At 37.4% G+C, this 26,202-nt stretch overlaps 2 protein-coding genes and 2 long non-coding RNA genes across 4 annotated transcripts; 2 read left to right on the top strand and 2 right to left on the bottom strand.

Moving 5' to 3' along the window:
• Positions 1 to 2,449: 2,449 nt before the first annotated feature.
• On the bottom strand, positions 2,450 to 3,613 carry LOC126375145 (uncharacterized). The gene is made up of 3 exons (XR_007567537.1): positions 3,442 to 3,613; positions 2,826 to 2,956; positions 2,450 to 2,698 (listed from the first exon to the last, which is right to left on the bottom strand). It is a non-coding gene; the product is annotated as an uncharacterized LOC126375145 (long non-coding RNA).
• Positions 3,614 to 3,997: 384 nt separating this feature from the next.
• Positions 3,998 to 5,996, top strand: LOC126375134 (uncharacterized). The gene is made up of 3 exons (XM_050021982.1): positions 3,998 to 4,316; positions 4,398 to 5,435; positions 5,506 to 5,996. The coding sequence occupies exons 1-3, from the start codon at positions 4,256 to 4,258 to the stop codon at positions 5,841 to 5,843; spliced, it is 1,437 nt and encodes a 478-aa protein (XP_049877939.1). The 5' UTR covers positions 3,998 to 4,255; the 3' UTR covers positions 5,844 to 5,996.
• Positions 5,997 to 6,307: 311 nt separating this feature from the next.
• LOC126375140 (ATP-dependent Clp protease proteolytic subunit) lies at positions 6,308 to 7,361 on the top strand. Its single transcript, XM_050021991.1, has one exon. It carries the CDS (start codon positions 6,533 to 6,535, stop codon positions 7,262 to 7,264), a length of 732 nt encoding a protein of 243 aa, XP_049877948.1. The 5' UTR covers positions 6,308 to 6,532; the 3' UTR covers positions 7,265 to 7,361.
• Positions 7,362 to 20,680: 13,319 nt separating this feature from the next.
• On the bottom strand, positions 20,681 to 26,155 carry LOC126375146 (uncharacterized). The gene is made up of 3 exons (XR_007567538.1): positions 25,971 to 26,155; positions 23,882 to 24,024; positions 20,681 to 20,822 (listed from the first exon to the last, which is right to left on the bottom strand). It is a non-coding gene; the product is annotated as an uncharacterized LOC126375146 (long non-coding RNA).
• Between the last annotated feature and the right edge of the window lie 47 nt (positions 26,156 to 26,202).

Raw genomic sequence — 26,202 nt, 5'->3', positions numbered from 1 at the left:
ATCAATAATAATATAATAATAATAAAAAAAGTTTATTTAGGTAAAACCTAATAATATCATTATTTGGTACTTCATCTTGCAATACTATACTACTTTGGTACTTCAGCTTATGTTTTTGTTTTCTTATATTAATAATATCAATATTAAGATGCAACTGATCATCAGCCATTTGTGTTTCTGTCCTTCCCAATAGTGATGATTTAGTGATGACTAGTGATGATTTTCATGCTCTTAGTGTCACCTTAAAATGAGTTGACTCCAAGCAAGACTTTACACCAAACTTATCAATCAATTGGCTATTTGACAAGGTATGTATCTCATTAGATACTTTTTACGAAACGTCAAAACAAATCGTCTAACGTCGTACTTATTGTTACTTAATTCATTAAAAAAATCGAAAATAAGTCGAAAAGTTAAATGAGATTGTTTTTTTTATTATCTTAGACTGTATTCTTTTTCTAGGTGAGTATTTTATAGTTTATTTTTGGCCCAGTCAAATATCATATTAATTCCATATACCTACTGTATGTTAACGGTAATCTCAAGAACCACTGAATGTTTTCATGCAGCATGATCTGCATATATATATATATATATATGGAGCAATGCCATGCTATTCAATTATCATTGATGGTTTTTATCAGTTGTTTTAAAAGTAATTACTCTTACAATTAATTAGCGTTTGATGGGGTTGGTCATTGACCTCACAACTCACACAAGAGTAGTAGTATTTTTTCTAGATTCATCATCATTATTATAGTAATGGAAAATTAATTTATGTACTATTTTTTTTTGTTTTTTTTTTTTAATTTATGTATTATAACAAAGTTCTATTAGTAGCAATAAATAGTACATACATAAATATTTACGTCATTAAAAAAACAATAGATGTGACTCATCAGACTAGGCATTAAACAGGTAAGTATTAAATGGCCATGATTTTATTACTTTTTTATGCAATTTTATGACTTCATACTTCATATTGCGTATGAGAATTACCTAAATAAAGTAATCGTGTAAATAAACGGAACCAATTTATCTAAGTCTAATGTAACTGATTCAATCATAAAAGGTAGACAGTACCTACCTACCTATCCATATTGAACCAATAATGTTTATCTTACTCCTCGTTAGAGTCGCTATCCGATGAGGCTAGAAAGAAGATATATCACTACCTTTACGTTAACTACGCAGATGAAACAGTAAAAAATAAAGACTGTATTATCTTACCAAAGCTCTCGGTGAGTTTGAGCATTACCCCGCCGATATGCATGTCTCCTTTTACGACCATGGTTCGTCTCTCGTTCAGATCTGTGACGTAGATCGTGAGGTTCCACGACCCATCGCCAACAATCTCTCCGTCAGCCAACATTTTGCCAAGTTGCCACTAGGTATTGTTCACTTTACACTTTTATAGTCACTTCCGAAAAAGCATTGCAGAACTACTACGTCAACTACACACGCAAGTCCTCGTTCGACTGACTGACTCAGACTCATTACTGTCATGAATGAGTGAGTGAATGAAATGGCTTGAATGACGTGAGACGTGACAGATTTAGGGTTGCTAGACAATAAATTATTTGTCAATCTAAACCAACTTAGTCTTTGATCTATACCTTCAAATGTAATAAGCGCTAAATTAAATGTCGCGGCCGCAGCTATTTAGTTCAGCCCTTATTACATTTGCCAATCCTTAGTGCCCGATGCGTCAAGATCACTTGCCTTGCTTGGTGGCTTGAGCATCGGGATCGGGCCGTATAAATTAATCGACGGATAAAATCGTGTAATAAGCGCTTTCCATTGAAACCTGCGGGACTTCTTTCGTGAATTCCAAGTCCAGGCTACACATAGACATATAAGAGTATGGACTGGAAATACCTACAAAAAAAACGTGCCACTTCGTCGCATAAAATGGCGGCCTTTACTAGGGCTGCAAGCTGTTTCAATACTAGGATTACCATACTCGTACCTACTAGGTATAGCATCTTCTTCTTTGCGAGTCGATGGCGATCGATACTAAATTTTTGCTGACCAATAATAGGTATAGCATTATAATAATAAGTATTCATAAGAGAACAGAAAGGGAAGGTAAAGGGTAATTAGGTGGTGTACTGTATTTTTCGTGTATGTTTTGTGTAAAACTTGTTCTTTTTGGTATGTTGTGTGCAATAACGTATATTTGTATTTGTAAAGGGTTTAGTCAAGATTTATCTAAGTAGTTTCCTTAACAACTCTATAACATTGATTACATTCTTTATTGCGCACAATTCGAATCCACCTGGAGTGTATAATGAAACATAAATTATAACGTAAATCTGTTTATTAGCAAGTATTCATTTCACACATTATTTATTATGTAACTACATTATATTTACAATAAATACAAATCTAAACAGTGTCAATTTGTTTAGAAATTGTCTTTGTGACACCCTGTCACGTTGCATATATAATTATTATACGCTTTCGGAGAAAGAAAATGTAAAGTTAAAGCAAACTTTCTTATTTCTTGGGAATACTTCTTTGGCAAAGGTAAACCTTGAAATTTGTTTACCTGCCTTTTCAAAAAGTCTTGCGGTCCTGCCAATTCTTCCATCAATACACTTTGCCCTTTATTATTTGATTTTTATTCTGCAGATCTTCCATAATATTCTTCAAATTGGCTATCTTTTAATTTTTTCATCGCGTCTTCTTGAACAGACTGAAATAAAGTTTAATAATAATGTTAAAACAGTGTATGTACTAAAATATATCTGATTTAAGTGCATTGTGTACCTGGTTGAATTATACTATATCATGTTAAAAATATAAAATTATTTGATAAATACCTTTTCATGTACTGACTTATGAGACAGACGTACGGGCAATGGCAGCACAGACGACGTTGCAGCTGTGGATTAGTTTTCCAATATCACCTGTTTCAGTAAATCCAGTCGACAATTTTGGATTGAAAGATGGCCTGAAATGAAAGATAACATTCATTTATTTATATAATAATTGTTTCGACATATAATAGTTACAGACTAAGTATATTAAGTACATAATAATATGTAGTTGAATGATAGATAGTATAAACATGTTGTGATAACATGATACAAATATGTTATCTATCTAGCCAGTAGTGAGATGATGCATGCTAGGCTGAAATTTAAATATAAATTTAAACACCAACAGCCTCTCTCTAACCATCGTCTTCTCAAGCTTTTATTTCTTGGAAACCTGTTAACGTAAAAGTAATAACTAGTATTCTTAGCCAGTATTATTGGCGCAACACTAATTTGACTATGACGAATAAAGATATTGGAAAACAAAGAAAAATACGGTTTGTAGTATGACAATCACTCAAAATATATAAAGGTTTAATGCAAATTCATGGCTCAGTTGCGTTGTTACATCAAAATCTATAGGATTGTTTGTATTATTCAATGAATACGGGGTACTAACCTATGAAGTGACAAATACGGTTGATTTCTGTCCTTTCTGGCTCCACACTGTACAATACAATACACGGACATGTTGAATAACACTTTTTTCAACTTCAACTTCGATTTAGCAAATCAAATCCTCGTAATTTATCCGCAAAACACAAAATACGATCTCATAAACAGCTACTTGACAGCAGAAGTACCACAAAACACAGCGCATAAAATGGCAAAAAATGGCACGTACCTACAGCTGTTGTGACGTCATCACAAAATGTTGCCATAACTAGAAATAACAAATATATATTTATCTCTTTTACCAAATGAAATTTTGTACTAGTAAAAAAGAGACAAAACGATTATTGACGACCTGTTTCATAAACTACTCATATTTGTATAAGATGATGTTTATATAGTAGAACAGGGCGCCTCCATATAATTTCCTATCTCTATGAGGCTACACAGGTCAGACGATAGCTTACAGTGCAGTCAATCAGCTGATCAGTTCAACAGCTTTCATGCAGATGAACTATAATTATGGCAACATTAAAATAAATTAAAAACTGTCTTTATGACATTGACAAATGTCAAATAATTTTGGAATTTGTAAGATAAGATCATAAAAATATAATAGAATAAAACACAACAGAAAGAATATTTTCGATAGTGCAAATTGCGATGACATACAGTTTATAATCCAAAACAAGATAAGGCAGACAGATTCAAGACTAATATAATTCTACATCTCCACACCTCAATGGAAAGTTGAGCCTAGCAAGCAACCACAGTAATTCCATTTTCATAGATCCCTGTACTACAGCGATTAATTTGAACACATGAATAGGAAAAGCAGTGTTCCTCCGTCTAAAATGGTGGCAAAGAAAAGTAAAAACAAAGGTATATTTCTCACCTTTCTAATTTGTTTGTACGTCTTTTGAACAAGACTCGTTAATCTTATGTTGATATATTTGTTTTCAGTATTATCCTGTTCAACTCCAGAAAATCGTTCGGAATCACCTTCACGGGACAGTGATTCACTTTGTGATTCGGAAGCTGCCAGCCCAGTCCCTTTCTTATGTACCCAAGATGGAGCTGAAGGCGAAACTGACGTTGTTTGGAATTTTTATACTCCTAAATCAGACCATGCACCTTCATCACGATTAAAAGACACTACACCACTTAGCAGAAAATCTAAAAAAGTATTTAAAAGTAAAATAATTGAAAAGCCCTTGCCTAAACGAAAACTTGTCAGAGCTAGTCAGAAAAAATCTGAAATATTTCAGGATTTGATAGAATTAAACCAAAACTTGCATGAATTAATTGCAAAGAAAACAAGTTGTGTTACAGAAAAACCACAATCAGGAAGTGAAGAAGACATATTTAGTGATTCGAGAGAAAGTTCTCCAAAAAGTGGCTTGAGGACAAATTCTCGATGTTTAAGAAGAAATGTTTTGAGTGCAAAATTTCCTAAACCAGAAAATGATACAGCTTTAGAATCAGATGATTCCTTGAATGAGTGCCTTATAAAAGCAAGCCAGGTTGTGGAAGAGAAACTATTGAATTGTGATTCAACACCTGCTAAACGACCATGCTTTGAATCATCAAAAATAATTAACCATAAATCTAATGTTAACTTGAATATGGACAATGATTCTATGGATGCAATTCTCAACAATATCAAACTTGATTCACCATTAATAAATAGGGCAAAGAAATTTGACTCACCTAAACTTAATAATGATTCTTTTGATAGTCTTGTTGGTAATTTGAATGACAGTGCCTTAGATCGACTTACACAAATGCCAGTAAAAAATAATGTAAATAGAAGCACATCAAAGAATTCAAATACTGATTGGACCATAGAAGAGTTAACAGTTCATGATGGAAGTCCTTTGAACAAATCATGTTTTGGGCGACATAACTCCATGCCTGAATCACCATCACTGGTGAAAAATAAGCCCTCAACAAGTGGAATGGCTTTTGGAAGGCATAATTCTATGCCATATCATAATAATGGTAACATATTTTTCTTTTGTATATTCAATTTATTCAATCAATATTTATGATTAATGGTAATAATTATTAGTTTCAGGGGATTCACCTATAAAATGTACTCCAGATGAAATAAAGAAAAAACACCAGTTAGCTAGAGAGAAACTAATGGCCAAACGACTCTTGCCTTTCACAACTTCACAACAACCTGGCAATACCTTGTTGTCTACACAAACAAGTACAAGGAAACCACAATTTAAGCCTAAAGTTGTCAGCAGTACAGTCAATAAATTACAGAATCTACCAGCCAGTATAAAAAATGAAGAACCTGCACAAATCAGTCAATCAGTTGATATAAAATTATTGATTGAAAAGAAAAGACAAGAAGCATTAATGAAATTGAGAAGTAGGCATCACCAAAATAAAACATGACTATGTTTATACCAGTTTGTTCAGTTTATAATATTTATATTTACATTGCAAATATTCTGTGTGCTATAATGATGAAATTATGTTAGTTTGGTTTGGAGTATTGTGATACGAACAACATTATATTTTAAGTTTAAATGAATGATTGATTAAGTACCTATGATTTTCTTTTAGTACCTCTTATTTTTATTAAATTAGTAGATAGGTAGGTGTATTTTCTTAAACGGGTTTATATTTTTTTCATTTCGGGGGTTAACGTGCTCTGAGGGCTGACGAGTACTGTTGCCGCTTAGTAATCGGATATAACATGCAACGCTGCACTACACGTCTTTTCACTTGTCTGGCTTAAAAGTATTAGAAACTAGGCTAAAATCCTTTAAAAAAAAATGACAATCAAGCAAACTAAGTCAGTCATTTAACTCACTCATTGAACTCATTCGTCATTCACATCGTTGAGACAAATTGACATTTACTCATTCTATTCTGTTTGTCACTTTACACTGTATTGTTATTATTATAAAACCTTTAGCGATAAATACGTAAATTGCAGAAAAAACAAACCCAACTAAGATTTGATACCTAACAGATACTATATTCAATGAATACAGTGACTATTTTGTAGGTTAGTACATTTTTTCTGCATAAGTAACATTGAAGGTTATATTAGAAATTTCAAAGTTTTTAAGAGTAAAATGGCACTGAATTACGTGCGCCAAATTGTTAAGGTGGCCACTAGCACCATAAATAGACCTAGCATAGTTCAACGATTGATTGCTACTAGTGCGCCGGTTCGAATTGGCATGATACCCATAGTAGTGGAGCAAACAGGCCGGGGTGAGCGCGCGTACGATATTTACTCTCGATTGCTTCGAGAAAGGATTATCTGCCTCATGGGACCGATCACCGATGAACTGAGTTCGCTTGTGGTAGCTCAACTTCTCTTCCTCCAATCTGAATCTAGCAAGAAACCTGTACATCTGTACATCAACTCACCTGGCGGTAATGTGACTGCTGGATTAGGTATCTACGACACTATGCAGTATATAACTCCACCCGTCGCTACATGGTGCGTTGGACAGGCGTGCAGTATGGCATCATTACTCTTAGCAGCAGGAGCCTCAGGAATGCGTCATGCCCTACCAAACTCTCGCATCATGATCCACCAACCGTCTGGTGGCGTTAGAGGACAAGCTACTGATATTCAGATCCAAGCTGAAGAGATATTAAAGCTCAAAGCCCAGATAAACTGCTTATATGTAAGGCACACAGGGTTGCCAACTGAAAAGGTGCAGTTATCCATGGAAAGAGACTATTTCATGTCACCAACTGAAGCTAAGAAGTTTGGTTTAATCGACAATGTTTTGGAACATCCGCCATCAATGATAGAAAACACTGCGACTAGCCCTAATTCTCCTACTAACTGAGCTATTGTTTTATAATGTGATGCAATGAGACATTAAGTATAAGTACTGGTGGTTTATTATATGAATATAGCAAATACATTATTTTTCAACTGGTTTATTTGTGTTTTTGAACCTGACAGAAAATTATGTTAAAGAAAATTACAATCTTATTTTTTTATGTAGGTAGGTACTTATTTCCAAACATTTTGTTTAACCTAAGTAATATGGAAAGTGTACTTTCCATTACTCAATTTTCTATTTTCATTCTTGTCAAAGATGGTTTTAGCCTTTTTCTTAAAGCCCGTTATGTCAGAAAACATATAACGTACGTAGACATATTTAGAAAAATCTACATACTAATTTCTTCTTGTTAGATTAGTGCTGTACTTACTGCCCTAATCTTATTAGAAGTGGATTAGGTCATCGATATTATGACTAATTTAAGAGCCACGCTCTTATCGGTTTAGCATTCTCCATGCTACTTTTTTAGGGAAAAATAGGGTAGTGGTTTGCGTCTTGTCTTCCGCTCCGCAGTACTCTGTCTGACGCGAGTGAGATGGCACCCAGAGGTAGTCTATTTCAAAGCCATACTCGAGACTCCTGTCCTCCGCCGCTGACTAGTACTCCCAGTAGTAAGTGGGTTAGGTAACTAATTGGAATTAACGACACGTTATTTTCTAATTAAACCAACGATCCAATCTTTTTCAATGTTCGTCATTTAAAATTTTACGATTTAATTTGGACTCCGTTATTTTAATTAGCGCTGGTAATTAATGGTCCGTTGGGAACCGAATTAATTTTATTGGTAATCAGCACATTCATTGGTATGATTTTCTGTAATTAAGTAGGTAAATTAAATACAGTAAAAATGAGAAAATTACTTATGATTTATGATCGAGTACCTACCTATGTATAGACCAGCTTCCGCGGCGCGATTTATAACCAGGGCCTCCACCAATATAGTACTTTGTAGGATTTTTATCCGCGTAGCCTTCGCCTGGAACCCGTGCTGTGGTGCAGGGACCTATACGATACCTACTGGAAATATCGTTACTCTCTTGCGGCGCTAAAGGCCACCGCTGGGCTAAAGGACTCCCTTTGATTCTTCCAATTTTCTCGAGTCATAAGATCGTTATTAAGTATATGCGTATTAAAAAAATAACAGTCATACAAAGTATACGATATACCTACATTAGATTAGATTTACAGCCACCATTCGCGTTCATATCATACATACATAGATACATAAACTCACGCCTATTTCCCACCGGGGTAAGCAGAGACTATAGAATTCCATTTGCTTCGATCCTGACACACTTCTCTTGCTTCCTCCACATTCATCAATCGCTTCATACACGCACGCCGGTCCATTATATTAAGTCACCAAAATAACAATATCATAATTAAGGTACCTATTTATGGCACACAAAGGATACAACACAATAAACATTACATATTACTATATAACATGACAAGAACAGAAAGTACTATGGGGTAGGTACCTAGCTGATTTTTATCTTTTCATCAATCTACTCTTGTGATAATATGCTGAAGATTATTCTGAAACTCATTTTTCAATATATCGTCTAATATATTTAGTTAATGTCAGTGGGGTAATGATCTGTACCGTTTTAGCAAAACGGCATTTAAATATATTTAACTAATTGTAGCTTGTAGGTATGGCATTAGGACAATTGGAAAGATGGGAAGACAACAGTTGGACTAAAGCTGTTACGGAATGGTGGCCAAGGGATGGTATACGATATCGAGGCAGACCACCAGCTTGATGAGGTCGGATGGCATTATGAAGTATGCTGGAAAGCAGTACTATGAGACTTGAACAGGACTGGAAAGAATGGCGTGAAAGAGAGGCAGCATATACTCAGCAATAGGTGGATACAGCCGGAGTAGACACTAGAAACATGTGACGTCACAAGTTTCTTTTGTCGTTTCTTTCTAACTCCTTGATTTTGAATGCCTGTAACCATTACAATACATGTTTCAACGAAATTAATTCCCCTATTCCCAATAGTTTTACCGAGTAGTCTTACTAGTTGAACTACTGGGAATTTTCTTCCCAATAAACTTACTGGTAGGACCACTGGGAATTTGGTACCCAGTAGACTTACCAGTAAAAGAAAATTCTGCATAAGTAGTCCTTCTGTTTTCAAGTTTGGATATCATTTTTGCAACGAAGTAGATAATGATAAACGCATAATTTTTGATACTTGTCAACTTCCCTATGATTTATTTATATTTTAACCCGCAAATTCTGCTTGCTGCTCCATGTATCCAAGAGTAGAAGTAAGTAACATTGATGTAGAACTCGTGATGTGGTTCATGTGTTGCAGCGTACGATACAATCCCTATTTGTTCGTATTTCGACATCAGAGCGCTACCCGAATCCCCGCTGTGGAATATGGAATATGTAATAGGAAAGCTTGGGTGTTTCACGAATAGGCAGTATAGGGCTAAAAAGGCCACATTGAAGCAATTCAATAGCAATATTCTAATTTGACGTTTGTGCCATTTTAACTCTCTAGGTAGTGTTGGCAACGCAATCAATATAAAATAATAATATTTGCAACATTATTTTTTCTTTCTTCTCCTAACATCCCACGGTTTTACGAACTAAATTGAAAGAGTGGTTCAAGGAACTCAGTGTTTCAATAGTTTTACGGGTCACCAAAATGCCACTGAACTGGAGAACCCTACAATCCACGCAAGGAAGAAGAAAATACCGTGTACAGAAACGCATGGACCGCACAGGGAGCGTTTCGAAATGTTAAGGAAGAGTTTGGCAACGTTTTGGAACCACATGGCATGACGACGGCTTCAGGGTTGCTCTAACGCGTCGTCAAGCTCTGCGCCGGCTGTGTGTCGAGTTCCATGTTTTTCTATCTCTTATTTTAATTTTAGGTCGAAACATAACTTCCTACGCAGAAATATCTTTTTTATTAACTTAATTGTTACTTACTCCGCAGTTTCGCCATCAGGTTGTACGTTCTCGCAGCACAAAACTCCTGGGGCTGTCTCTATAAGGTTGTTTCTTTTTTGCTGATATAATATGAATCTTAGATTTTCATATTTCCACAGTGCATATTTCTGTGAATACGAAAATAATAAAAACACAAAAGTAGTAGAGGTTCAAATGTATTCTTTTTCTTTGGGGTTTTGATGTCCAGACTTGAGGTGTAATGCTCTAAGGCGACGTTCACACTGTGATTATTCGATTTGAGTTTTTGATGTACTCCGGATTGGTGCAGAGCATTAAATGTTTTGAAAACAGGATTCTCCCGCATAGACTCCGTGTGAACGATAAAATCATGTGAAAGTAGCCTAAGGTATTGACATAATAGTCAGCGCAATACTTTGATTTAGACAAAAAACCGTCTACCAGTAGGTACACAAGAAGAGATCATTTCAAGAAATGGTAATTTCTAGAAGTGGTCATTTCAAGAAATGGTAATTTCTAGAAGTAGTATTTTCAAGAAATGGTAACTTCTATAAATGGTCTTTTCAAGAAATGGTAATTACTAGAAGTGGTAATTTTCAATTGTGGACATTAAACGCCGAAAGGATCATTACGCCGTTTCTAAGAACCTGGCAAATGTTGGTCAGGTCGGTCATCGATCTCACATCTACATGATTTGTTACGATAGAAGTAGGTAATAGGGTACCTAAGTACTTACTTTTGATTTGCCCCATCCAGCTACAACAACAGTAAGAGCAAGTTCTTCCTTGTAGTACCTTTTATGTCTGATTATTGCTCTCTTTATAAAACGACCCAAGCAAAGAGGCAACTGCGCTAACAGCAGGCCTATGTCGTTTGCAAAAGTAGTAGAATTGAAAAAATGGTGTATTATTCTACTCCCAGATTTTATTACAGTTTTAACCTGAAATTTTTCAATATGTTTGCCTTTTCTCTCATAAGGACAGATTCTTAAAAGGACATATTTTCGAAAAGGTGTTTTTTGATGGAGTATTAGATATAAGATCGACCACAGAGGCCGAAAGCATCGGACTTATGGCCGAACAGTGTGTGGTTTATGTTATGTTAGTTAAGAAGAGAAGTATGTCAGGATCTTAGCAAATGGAATTCCATAGTATATGCTTACAATACTTTAACATAACATAAGCTCACGACATATCCCAATTGGGGTAGTCAGAGTTATATCTATCGGAAGATGAACTAAGTACCGACACCTCAACGAGCTTTCTATTAGACTAGCCTGATGGGTGGTGAGCCGAATCGCCGTCTATTACGTATTTATGTAGTTCATCATTATCGGCCCATTAACGTCCCCACTGCTGGGGCACGAGCCTTCCCTATGGATGGATAGGGAGATCGGGCCTTAAACCATCACGCGGGCCCAGTGCGGATTGATGGTTATTAACGACTGCTAATGCAGCCGGGACCAACGGCTTAACGTGCCTTCCGAGGCACGGAGGAGCTCGAGATGAAAACTTTTTTTTTGTGGTCACCCATCCTTTGACCGGCCTTTGCGAAAGTTGCTTAACTTCAACAATCGCAGACCAAGCGCGTTAACCGCTGCGCCACCAAGCTCCTCCATTTATGTAGTTAAAAGAGGTAATACTACGAAGCACCTGTGTCAAATCTTCATGGCCAGCATAAATGTCGGTTTCCCGCTCTGCGTTGATGACGCAATGCGCTGCTGTCAGTACAAACCATCGTGACAATACTGAACCGCCACATGTTTCTCTGTTGGCACGAATGATGCTTACGGAATGAGGGAAGTCGGCTATCTTCGCTTTGTTGCCGTCCATTAGGGTTCTTCTACTTTCAGACGCTGCTCATAGAACAAACAAGTTTCTCCAGAAGTTAGAATTAGGGTCACCGTTTGTGCCAATTACCTGGCTTTTATTTTAATAATTTATGAATTATTAATAGTGACTCCACGGTTTATCTTTTCTCTTGTCTTCCATACATGTACATCACACAAAAGAAATATCTTATAAATAAATAATATTTATATGTGTAGGTTCGTATCAACAGTGGCTGCAAGTTGTCTTTGATTGCTTGTGGCTCTGCCCACCCCATTTGGGATTACGGGCGTGAGTTTATGTATGTATGTATGTATGTATATGTGTAGGTAAAAATATATATTTTCTAAGCATGTGTTTTGCCCTTGTTTGCGCAGTTATGTCTAGTTTGTTTTACGACACTGTGGTGTGATTGTTAAACTAAGTATGAAAAAGTTCTTTTTATAGTTCTATTGTCCTTTTTTACGGAAATAGACTTAAGTACTTACTAGTTTACAGTTCAGAATTTTGATTTTCTTAGCATTACTGCGTAGCCATAAAACGGATTGTGCCAATTTCAATGGGATTTCCAACTGTATCGAAAAAGTAATTAATTTCAACGATAAGTAATTGCGTAAATAAGCGTGTAAATCAATGCTGTTCTAGATTGAGGACTCTGGAGATTATGCCCGACGAACCAGTTAAGAATGCCATGAAATTATGTCAATCGTTGTTTTTGTAGGCACTTGGTCAAAAAATGGAGCACATTTTTTTGTAGACTAGAACTTTGCAGACACTTTCAGAATTTTCATTCGTCTACTCGAACTTTTTCTAAGAACTAATTAAGTACTGATAATTATAGTCAACGCGATCGAATATGTTAGAAACCTTTGGTTACCAGGTGAGAGCCTTCAGCGCTCCCCATAAGTCCGGCCAAGCAGTTAATGCCATCTGCGGAAAATCTACAATAATTCACGTCAAAAAAAAAGAAACCTTAAGTAGATGATGGGCTTCTGCAGATGTGGCACGATGGAGGTAGAGAGGCTGTTTGTAGTGGATGGAGTAGCGTAGACTACTTAATCTAGACGTGGTCGCATCAGGATAGTTATAGTAATAAACTATACCTAGCAAGGCTTTTTTTCTTTACCGATTATTCCCAGAATCAATGTAGAGATTCTTCAATCAATCAATAATGCTTTATTGTACAAAACATATATACTTACACAGTAGTATAAAAATATGGAACTGAAAATAATCAAAAAAAACATAAAAAAATCATGAATTTTCCGTCGCAAAATTCATGATTATTTCTTAGTTTTTTTAATTTATTTTCAATTCTATACATTTTCGATGGAAAATTCCACTTGATATTAACTCACAATAATCAGCTGAATCATCCCTCAAAGTTTTCGTTACGATGTCACTAACACCCTTTATATATATAATATATATACATACGAACACATACATATACACATTTATACAATTAGCCTATGCAATATTATAATACAAATAAGGAGAATAAGAAAATCACTTTAAAGTAATGCTTGCAGGAAAAGCGCCTTCACTCTTGCCCTGAAATACTATAGACAAGGGCACACCCAAGATATATTCCTGATAGTGAAATATGAGAACGCGGGGAATATTGAAAAACATATTTTAAAATGGTATTTATTTCTATATTTAATTAAGTAAGTACAATAAAACTAGTTTCGTCGCGCCGTGCCGACATCTTGCCGACGTCCTTCACGCGGGCAATGTGACGAGAGTCGGCACATTAATTAACTAGTACGTATAATCTAGGAATAAATTGGTTTTGTATTATTATATTATATATTTTTAAACTTTACTTGGGCCGATACGATGCTCTATTTCTATACTTTTCTCCGCAAAATACTTTTTTCGCTGCCTTATGTATCCAAGAGTAGTAGTAAGTAACATTGGTGTAGTACTCCAAAGTAGGTGCAACGCGTACGACATACGACACAATTCCTATCTGTTCGCTTTTAATCATCAATGCGTTACCTGAGTCGCCGCTGTGGATAATAATATTAACATAATTATTTGTCGTTTCCATATCTCGGGATTATGGAGTCCCGGACTTTTGGAAGGTACGGTGGGGTCAAAGCCAACACGTAGAGGCCCCTTAAGACAATTTGATATATGTACTTAAATGTAGTAGGCTGAGCTGTAGGCCATCTACGGGGTCCACAGGTGGCGGATAGTGGAACGGCCATCAGATATCATGGTGAGCTGCGAATATAAAAATAAGCAGTCCCCGACCAAACAGCGACAGGATTAGCAGAATGTAGTGGGTAGCTCACTGGGACGGGCTAACCTATAAAATGCTACTTAGGTTCTATGGAGATCTTGTGACTTAGCGAGTAGGCGCCGCTACTTCAAAAGCGCACTCCTGATGCCGGGCAGCAGCGGTATCAGTACCGGTTGGAGGCCGAGGAAGTGGATTCTGGTAGGGCTCTAGCTAGAACATCACCGATTGAGAAATTGGTCGGTGTACTGCGGAACGGAAGGCGATTGGGGCAACCACCATTCTACACGCCCTATCTATGGAGTAATGAAAATGAAGGCAATTACTCCACCGACAAGAGTGCAGCTCTTAAATAAAGAGAGACTTAAATGATGTGTGACACCAACTGGTGATTATCCCTGTATGCACCTTGGAAGTGCTCCTATAGATAATCCCCGGTTCGTGTAGGACTATTGCAGATTATGATGCAAAGGTCACGCTCGATTACCGCGCTGAATGGCGATGGTCAAGATTTGATATTTACGTAGAATAATTGACATTTGTGACTCCAATCAGTGCCTCAAATGTATGCTTTTACTTTATTATAACAATTATTATAACTCACCCATGTGGTCTTCCGCCTGCAGGTTGCACACTGTCACAGCACAGGACACCCTTAGATATCTTCATAGTATTTAAAGCCTTGTCGACACAGTATTTGTGTATTTTTAATTTCTGAAATGTGTATCTTAGAAAGGTAGATCTCATCCATGAATCCACCTGCAAATAATAATTGAAGACACAAAAGCGGTAGAGTTCGAAATTTAAATCAATCAATAATTCTTTATTGCACAAAAACATAAACACGGGACATGTACAGCCGAATAAAATAAGTACAATAGGCGGCCTTATTGCTAAGCAGCAATTTCTGCCAGGCAACCGTAGAGTGAAAGAAGTTTATGCATTGGAGCGTGGGATGGTGCAATACCAAAAAATAAAGTAGGAAGAAATAGGAAATATATATACAATACATATATACATATATTTATGCCTAAAGTAAGTTATTTTAAGTTATGTAGAGGTATTATTCTGTGTTTTGTTTTATATTTATGTGGTGTTGCTATAAACGTTTCTTTATTTTATTAATTAATGAATTGGGGCCTGTACTATTTTCAAGATAAATTATGAAATTCTGATTACTAAATAAAGACAGATACCTAACTAACGAAAATATTCTTTTTTCTATTTAACTTATTTATGAATTTTGATCAAGGAAAACGACATTTTATCGCATTTTTCTATGACGTCACAGTGTGCTTTTTCATTCAAATTCCATATTAATTTCGTGTTTTGACGTTTAGTAAAATGTAACTGATTTGAATAGTTGGAAACTAGCCTATGGTTTGAAACTTAATGTATTCTAGGAGCCTCTGTGAATGATTCGAATGTACGGGAAAGTATAATGGCATTATGTAATACTTAACAATACTCACTTCTGGCTTGCCCCATCCTGCCACAAAGGCTTCCCCGTGATACATTTTTGATTTTTGTATTATTACTCTCTTAACGTAACGCCCCAGACTGAGCTCTGATCGCAGTAATAACAGTCCTATATCGTTTTCAAAAGTAGTTTCAGAGTATTCAGTGTGCACTAGTTTCCTCTTAGCTCCTATTATAATTTTGACCTGAAATTGATCAGTAAAAGTAAATCTCTGTCTTTCTCACTCTGTTTCAAGCTCATGAAGGCTTGATTCAGGGTTTAGAGCCTAAGCCAGTTGCGTATATTTTCCTGCTTCAAATTTCGTTAAGTTACCACGGAATAACAAAGGTAGCGTATTTCACAATATATAATTATATTTTTATTAAGTAAATGGCCCCGATTCCTGAAGACACCTCCTAATTTTACTTTAAGTTATACCTGTCATTTTCTTACCCGCCGAAAAGGAAAGGGACGGACGATTTACAGCTCTTAATTTTATAAAGAATGAGTAAATGAATGAATAACCTGGGCGAATCAAAAAGGTATCTCGCTGGTATGCAAACCGTTTGACGTGTGCTGTCAACTTAATTCTGTCGGGTTATTGGTCAATGTAAAATTTTTAGACGGTTGTTTTAGATTTGTGCTTAAAATTTGACGTGTGTTCCTTAAATTTTATGCTTGTCGATTACCCGTCCCTTTCCTTTTTGGCGGATAAGAAAATGACAGATATAACTTAAAATAAAATTAGATGGTGTTTACAGGAATTAGCACCATTATAGTCTCATACCACAGTACACTATTTGATAAAATATAATTTATATTCCATGAGTAATCTACTCACTTTAATAATAATAATAACCCCCAACCCAATAGCCCAGCTCCCTTTGTCCCCATAATATGTAATAGTCCTACACGACTCGGGGATTGTTTTTGGGTGCACTCCTATAGTGCATACAGGGATAATCGCCGGTTGGTGTCACACAACATTTAGAGTAAATTGTCTTAAGGAACCTCTACGTGTTGGCTTTGGCCCCACGCACGCCTTCCAAAAGTGCGGGACTCCTTAGGCCCGAGATTATTATTATTGCGTATAGCAGACAAAAATAAAATATCCTGCGTGGATCATATATCCAGCTTAAGCTCCCCTAACCAAGTCTCCCGTTGCATTATCCTGGGATTACATCATCATCATCATCATCAATTTAAGAGCCACGCTCTTGTCGGTGCAGCATTTTCCATGCTACTTTTTTAGGGCAAAATAGGGCAGTGGTTTCCCTCTTGCCTTCCGCCCCGGGATTACATCATGGAACCCCAAAACAGTCCTTTTCAGGGCTTCTCTTTTAATATCTGTCCTACTCGAGTACGGATGCGGCAGAGACTTGGTTAGCCCTAAGATATGGAAACGACATACATAATAATAATAAAAAAAAGAAGAAAAATGTACAAGAATGATTTATGAATCATCATCATCAGCCCATTAACGTCCCCACTGCTGGGGCACGGGCCTTCCCTATGGATGGATAGGGAGATCGGGCCTTAAACCATCACGCGGGCCCAGTGCGGATTGATGGTTATTAACGACTGCTAATGCAGCCGGGACCAACGGCTTAACTTGCCTTCCTAACCACGGAGTAGCTCGAGATGAAAACTTTTTTTTTGTGGTCACGCATCCTATGACCGGCCTTTGCGAAAGTTGCTTAACTTCAATAATCGTAGACCGAGCGCGTTTACCGCTGCGCCAACGAGCTCCTCATTATGAATACGTACCCTTCTTAAATCTTCATGTCCAGCATATATATCTACAGGTATATCACTTAAACTGGGAAGAATGCAATGCGCCGCAGTCAATATTATCCATTGCGTTAATATTGAACCGCCACATGTTCCCATGTCACTACGAATGATGCAAACTGAGTGGGGGAAGTTTTCTATTTTCGCTAGATGACCGTTTATTATACGGGATTCCATATTTTAGAATAGCCAGACAAAATTATGACACTTTTCTGCACAAAGAAAAAAATAAAGGTTAATATATTGGTTTGTACCCATAATTCGAACTCAACTGAAACTCGAAACATACGTAGATACACTTTGAATCGTAAATTTTTAGGTAAGTACTTAATAAATATTATACTTTTTGTCGAACATCTCATCCGTCTAAAGCTACTGCAGCTTCGCGCGTATCAGCCGTTAGCTAGCTAGCTGCGAGCCTCCTAGGGACCTTTTTTTTTTGACGTGAAAAATCCCTCAAAATAAGCTTACAATTCGACTATATTGCCGGTTGAGAAAGGTTTCCTGAAGTTAGATTTCCAGTTATAGCAGGGATCCCGTACGCTGGAAGCTTTTCTATAAGGCTATCGCGCCGTACCTCGATGATAATATCACTCGACATTTGCTCTAGCCATAGAGGCGGCCAATCAGCTCGCGACACCAAACACTTCAGACCCCGATACCGACTCCGCCGGCGTGGTCAACGATTTCCCTCGTTCAGCGCTTATCGCTATCGACCTACTAGGGTCGATTAATCCTTCTTCTAGCCATAGAGGCAGCCAATCAGCTCGCGACACCAAACACTTCAGGACCCCGATACCGACCCCGCCGGCGTGGTCGACGATTTCCCTCATTCAGCGCTTATCGCTATCGACCCACTAGGGTTAATGCCATCTGCGGCAAATCTACAATAAGTCACGTCAAAAAAAAAAAAAAAAAAAAAAAAAAAAAAAAAAAAAAAAAAAAAAAAAAAAAAAAAAGATTAATCCTTCCAAATATTCTTCCTCTCAGAGCCTTCAGCGCTCCCCATTGGTCCGGCCAAGTAGTTAATGCCATCTGCGGCAAATCTACAATAAGTCACGTCAAAAAAAAATACTCGACATTTCGAAGCTATGAATCATACCCGTGATACTCGTTGTTCTCGCTTCTTAAGTAAATATTGTACTTACACAAGAAGATCGTCTGACCATCATCCGGCCTCTATTACCCATCTATCCAGGGTCACTCACTATATATAATTTATTTTGTTTTTTTTTTAATTATATTATACTTTATTTAAATTTTGGTTGTAGGTTTACGTTTATATTTTGTTTCATATTAGTAATATAATTAATTTCTAAATATATAAATGATAAACTAAAATGAATAAATTTTAATAATATTTTATAAATTAAATCATAATAAACATATAAAACAATACTTAAAATATAAGTGCAATGATATTGTTAAATGATGGACCAATTTTATGGGCGATAGGCTGATCCCTTATCACCATAAGGTTTATCATATCCAGCTTAAGACATCGTATCAACAGTGGCTGCGAGTTGTCTTTGATTACTTGTGGCTCTGCCCACCCCATTAGGGATAACGGGCGTGAGTTTATGTATGTATGTATGTATATTGTTAAAATATAGTAAGTATAATAAATACAAGTTGTATCGCTGACTAATAATTAAGTATGTTGTCCTCTCTACCAGTTGCAGTGCCCTTACCGGGTCCATGTTGATACTATACGTAATACTTACTTCTGTATTTTTATAACACCACAATTTGTACGAACACATGGTCGCAATAAAAACATTTCTATTTCTATTTCTAAATAATTTGTACGCGTATGTATATCTGCATAAATAATAATATACGTCGAATATCTAGTCAGCTGGAAGAAATTTCCTTTTAAAGATAAGCTTACTTGTACAGTCTGTTTTCTTTGTCTGTTCCTTTTGTCTGTTTTATTGTGTACAGATAAATAAATAAATCATTCGTCCGTGAATTCAAACATACATCTAATTTTTTATGTTTAACAATAATAATAATTCTTACGCAGTTTATGTATTTCACTGCGATACAATGACTTAAACTGAGTAACTACTTAGTACTTTATTGTATTTTTATCATGTAAATGATTAAGTACCTAGTTTAAGGTTTACAGTGTTCCACTCATAAAATTGCGTACTTTGTAATGTGATTCGTAATAGGATAATTAAAGACGCTGATCAAGCATTACGTCCCTTGAAAAGCTGATAAAATAACCAACTAGTGAGTGGCTAGAGCCACAATTACCATGGGGTTATATGGCCACATTGAAACAGTTCATCTAAGATATTTAAAAAATATTGCTATTTGACATTTGATTGCATTGCGCACTTACTTTTATATGCGCAAATGTCAAATTGCAATATTACTTTTGTAGATGAATTGCCTTGTTGTGGCCTTTTTAACCCCCATGAACGCATGCAGCTGAGGCTGTTTTGGTATCGGAGTCATTAAAATTAGTATGAAGCGTCTATTGGAAGTCAAAGGGATTATAACAGGATGAGATAGATACATACAATAAGATCACGCCTATTTCCCGTTGGGGTAGGCAGAGACCACGGAATTTCACTAACTACTGTCCTGACGCACCACTTTTGCTTTTTCCACTTTCATCAAAGACTTCAGGTTCATGTTTAGCAATTATTATTCTTCGGTTTAGTACTTAGCGGATAAATATTAGTAGAAGATATTATATTTTCTTCTGATATCGTTTTTTCCTTATCTTAACAAAGTTAAAACATAGCCCGCGTGACGGGACGCTTGCGCGACTCCGGCGGGATGCTTGCGCGACTCCGGCGGGACGCTTGCGCGACTCTGGCGGGAACCTTGCGCGACTCCGGCGGGACGCTTGCACGACTCCGGCGGGAACCTTGCGCGACTCCGGCGGGACGCTTGCGCGACTCCGGCGGGACGCTGGGTGTTGTAATGTACGTAAGCAGGTACTTACTTACTGAAATTAAGGAGAGACTCGTCGTGATCTCTGATGTAACTTTAAAAAATAGTTTTTCAAACTTTTGGTCGAAGTTTGCAGATATTAATTTATTAATTCAGGGTTTTAAATAAAACAAAAAAGTAAGTAAATATGTATTTCTTTTTTACTAATTATTTATGTACTTACGTATATTATTTTACCCTGACACGTCGAATTGACAGTTTTTTTGATCCAAGGATAGAAATATGAAACATTTGTGTAAAAGATAACCCCGGTGTAGTAAGGGTTGATAAAGGAGACAATACCTATTTGTTGATAGTTCAGCATCAGAGCACTCCCAGAATCACCTCTGTAAGATAAATGTAAATGTGGTCATACATAGTGATGGAAGTAAATATTATGGTTCAGCACATTCAGTCATATTCTGACATACAATATGTAATTAGTATACTGGGTGTTAGTGACATCGTAACGAATACATGAATTTTGCGACGGAAATTTCTACTTGATATCAACTCAGAATCATGGCCTGAACCACCCCTCAAAGTTTTCGTTACGATGTCACTAAAACCCTGTATATTGCCCCGATACTTGCAGACACCTCCTAATTTTATTTTAAGTTATACCCGTTATTTTTTTATCCGGCGAAAAGGAAAGGGACCCGTGCGATTAAAATAGGCGTCTCGCTGGTATGCAATCCGTTTGACATGCTGTCTCCTTAATTCTGTTGGGTTATGGGTCGATGTAATTTTTTAGACGGTTGTTTTAGATTTCTGCTTAAAATTGACGTGTATTCCATAAATTTTATGCCTGTCGATTACCCGTCCCTTTCTTTTTCATCGGATAAGAAAATGACAGATATAACTTAAAATAAAATTAGATCGCACCTGCAGGAATTAGCATCATTATTAATCTATCTTATCTTATTTAGCCTATACGATCCCACTGCTGGGCAAAGGCCTCCCCTTGATTTTTCCACTCCTCTCGACTTTGTGCGATCTCCGGCCAATCCTTGCGATAAGCATTGAGGTCGTCACACCATCTTTTACGCGGTCTGCCTCGACTTCTAAGCCCGCCCTGAGGCATCCAGTGAGTAACGACTCGTGCCCACCGCTCCGGATGCATCCGACAAACGTGTCCGGCCCAGTCCCACTTCAGTTTGGCGGACTTTTTCCCTACATCAGTGATACCCGTTTTGGATCGCAGTGTAGTGTTTCGCACACGGTCGATTCGTTTAACGCCTAGGATACTGCGTTCCATTGCTCTTTGGCAGACCTTGAGCTTGGACTTTTGAGATGCTGTCAGTGACCATGTTTGGGCACCGTAGGTTAGGATCGGCAGGATACACATGTCGACGAGCTTACGTTTCAATGAAAGGGGGAGATCCCCCTTCATTAGATGCTTTAGTGACCAGTAGCTCTTCCAGGCGTTGTCGATACGACCGTCGATCTCTTTTGCTTGTCTATTTTGGAACGAGACTACTTGGCCCAAGTAAATGTATTCGTCGACATAATGTATTACCTGCCCATCAACCTCAATCCTACTTTTCCTGCCATTGGTCATTAATTGGGTTTTCTCCCTGTTCATCATTAGTCCAACCTCAAAGCTCGCTGTGCTTAGATCTTGGAGCATTTGTTGGAGCTCATCTGACGTGGATGCGAAAAGTACTATGTCATCGGCGAAACGAAGATTTGTAAGTCTTTTCTCGCCGACGACAATTCCTTTTTCCGTCCATGGGACTGTTAGCCGCCTGAAAACTTCCTCCAGGGTACAAGTGAATAGTTTTGGGGAAAGGGGATCACCCTGCTTCACGCCCTTTTCTATTCGGAATGTGGGACCCTGAGATTGAAGCTTGATGGATGCTGTACTGCTACTGTAGACTGACTCCAAAAGCCTTACGTACGTGTCATTTATCTTTTGATTACGAAGAGCTGTGAAAATCGCGGAGTGTTTCAGACTGTCGAAAGCCTTGGAGTAGTCCACAAAAGCTACATACAGTGGCTTATTAAATTCATTCACCTTCTCTATGATCTGGTTCAGTGTGTGCAGATGGTCAGTGGTGGAAAAATAAGGGCGAAATCCGGCCTACTCTATGGGCTGTTGTAAGTCCAAAGTCCCAGCTATTCTGTTCTCTATTACTTTTATAAATGTTTTATATATATGGGAAACAAGGCTGATTGGTCGGTAATTATTGATGTCAGACTTGTCTCCTTTTTTGTGAAGAAGAATGATATTAGCATGACAAAAGTTATGTGGTAGTTTTGCTGAATATAAAATACTATTGAATAAATTAGTCAAATGTGGCAGTAATATAGACTTTCCTATCTTTAAAACTTCGGTGCTAATACAATCTTCGCCTGGGCTTCTACAGTTCTTCATATTTTTTAGGGCATATGCTACTTCTTGACCTGTTATAGGACAGATGGTATCAGTACAAGAGTATTCCGTGGATGGTGTTGGTTGCGAGCAGTCAGAGTATAGAGATTTGTAAAAATCTGTGCATATGGTGGTTATTTTGTCTCGGCTATTTTGTTTGTATCCATTTGAGTCCTGTAAATTTGTAATCCACGTTCTGCCCTGTATCGTTCCTTGCTTAGCAGTTCGTAACGATTTATTGTTTGCCAGTGCGGTTTGGAATAATTCTGTATTTACTGTTCTGATATCTTTTCTTATATTCCGTTTCACTTCCCTATCTAGATTTCTATATGTGTCTGTATTTCTTTCTGCCTGTGTTCTTCGTTCAATTAATAATAATGTGTCTCCTGATAGTCTATTATTCTTGAATCTACGTTGTTTTATTTTTCTACTAGCTGTATCGATGCCAGTTTTTATGTTGTTATATTGAATTTCAATTTTAGGGATTTATTATTAATCTAATCTTACTCTAAATTAACTAGTTATATTACATCAAATTTACATAATATTATTCATCATCATCATCACCAGCCCATTAACGTCCCCACTGCAGGGGCACGGGCCTTCCCTATGGATGGATAGGGAGGTCGGGCCTTAAACCACCACGCGGGCCCAGTGCGGATTGGTGGTTATTAACGACTGCTAATGCAACCGGGACCAACGGCTTAACGTGCCTTAGATGAAAACTTTTTTTTTGTGGTCACCCATCCTATGACCGACCTTTGCGAATGTTGCTGCGCCACCGAGCTCCTCTGCGCCACCGAGCTCCTTGATATAATCATAATATTATTAGGATGCAATAACTCATAGAATAAAAAACCTTCTCTCTTAGCCACAGCTTTAGCTCTACACGGAAATGTTTTAAAGGAAGCTCTCTTAAATGGCCGGGGAGGGCATTCTACGTCCTCACACACATAAGCGGGATGTATTCGGAAGCCGCAACTACCAGGGGATTTAGTGGTGCAGAGCACTAAGGTACTAAGGAGGACTCACCCTGAAGGCCTAGGTTTATAGGAATCTTCATATCCGGCACACATCAATCCGTCGAATACCCTAACGTATTTGGCACAAGCTTCTGCAGTTATAAATTTTTGCCTTGCTGCTCTTAGTATCTGACTAGTTTCTCTTGTATAATCCTGTAGAGAAAACGTAATAAGTACTAGAAAGTTCTCAAGAACATCAAGAGCTACTGAATGCGATGCATGCGGTATCTGTTTTTTTTATAATATAACCTCGCGTTTGACCACAATCCTGATGATAAGTGACGATGTGATGTTTACAGTTATGCATGTACTGTTTGTTTGTAGGAAGCAATCTCTGGAAAATTCTTTCATCAGTACCTACTTATAAAGGGTGTTGATACCGTAACGAAAAAAAAAATCATCGCGTAAGTACATGATTGTGCTAAAAACAATGGTGGCTGTTTTGCTTTTCGAAAATATTACAAATTTGGGTTGTTCCTGCGACGCAATGTAAATCGAGGTCACGAGCATTAATATGTATACACTTTGGTACCATGTCACATTAACTTTTCTGACAAATTGAACTGTAAGTCTCACTAAATGTCAAATAATAGTGCGACAGAGTCCTAAAGTGGGTACATTATATTGCTCATGACTGTACGTAGGTAGGTATCCAATTATTATTCAAGCTATTCTACTCAAGATATTTTAGGTACTTATTTTCTTTTTTGTCAATTCCTTCATCTCTTGCTTCCACAAGACGAGAATGTCAGGATACAATAAAAAAAAAAAAGTTTATTGCAGTATCTTTTGGTACATGGTTTATACTGGGTTTGGAGCCACCTTTTAAGCATAGATATGCTTGTATTAGGTGACTCCGTTCTTCCATAACAATGTTCGTAAATTGTACCTTACACTAATTGACAGAAATCGAAAGGAAAGAAAAAATAAAATGAAAATGATTAAGGATGAAAAAATTAGGCATGCTTTTATACTTATATCTAACTTTTTGAAATTTTTATTTAGTTTGTATTATAATGTAGTTTATATACAATCAAATGGAACCCTATAGTCTCTGCTTACCCCGGTGGGAAATAAGGCGTAAGTTTAGATGTGTATGTATGTGTATTTACATACAAGTTGTGAGAAGCTGCAGTAGTGTTATGGTGGCCATACACCATCCTTCCTATCGTCCAATCGGCATGACGCGATCGATTGGATCAAATCGAATTGACCGTATGTGGGCGTGGATTGGCATGTCCAATCTATTTGACGGCACAATCCACGCCCACATACGGTCAATTCGATTTGATCCAATCGATCGCGTCATGCCGATTGGACGATAGGAAGGATGGTGTATGGCCACCATTAGGCGGATGAGAATTTCGATAAAAAATATACAGGGTGTTAGTGACATCGTAACGAAAACCTTGTGGGATGGTTCAGCCTATGATTCTGAGCTGGTATCAAGTAGATTTTTCCGTCGCAAAGGTATGGAATTGAAAATAATTTTACAAAACTAAAAAAATCATGAATTTTGAGACGGAAAATTCCACTTGATATTAACTCAGAATCGTGGTCTGAATCACCCCCCTTAGTATTCGTTACGATGTTTTTTTTTGACGTGACTTATTGTCGATTTGCCGCAGATGGCATTAACTACTTGGCCGGACAAATGGGGAGCGCTGAAGGCTCTCACCCGATATGTTACGATGTCACTAACACCTCATCATCATCATCACCAGCCCATTATCGTCCCCACTGCTGGGGCACGGGCCTTCCCTATGGATGGATAGGGAGATCGGGCCTTAAACCACCACGCGGGCCCAGTGCGGATTGGTGGTTATTAACGACTGCTAATGCAGCCGGGACCAACGGCTTAACGTGCCTTCCGAAGCACGGAGGAGTTCGAGATGAAAACTTTTTTTTTGTGGTCACCCATCCTATGACCGGCCTTTGCGAAAGTTGCTTAACTTCGACAATCGCAGATCAAGCGCGTTAACCGCTGCGCCACCGAGCTCCTCACTAACACCTATCTATGTAAAAATTGAAAATTCAAAATGTGGTAACTATGTTCCCAAATGAATAAAGATACTGTCGAGTTTCTGTATTCTACTCACGTCAATCATTCCCCAACCACTCATGAAGGCTGATGCGACCACTGGAAAGTTACTCTTGATTACGACTCTTTTGATTCTTTTCCCTAACGGTAAGGGTTCTGCGATATATATAAAAGCTATATCATTCTCAAGCGTTCTTGGATCAAAAGCTTCGTGTGGTTTAAATAATTTCACTGCTCTTTTAACTTTCGACTGAAACACAAGATTTACAATTATTAAATGGAATTCTATA

This window comes from Pectinophora gossypiella, chromosome 18 (genome assembly GCF_024362695.1).
Source record: "Pectinophora gossypiella chromosome 18, ilPecGoss1.1, whole genome shotgun sequence".
In the NCBI taxonomy this organism is placed as follows: domain Eukaryota; kingdom Metazoa; phylum Arthropoda; class Insecta; order Lepidoptera; family Gelechiidae; genus Pectinophora; species Pectinophora gossypiella.
This window is presented reverse-complemented; position numbering and strand designations above follow the sequence as displayed.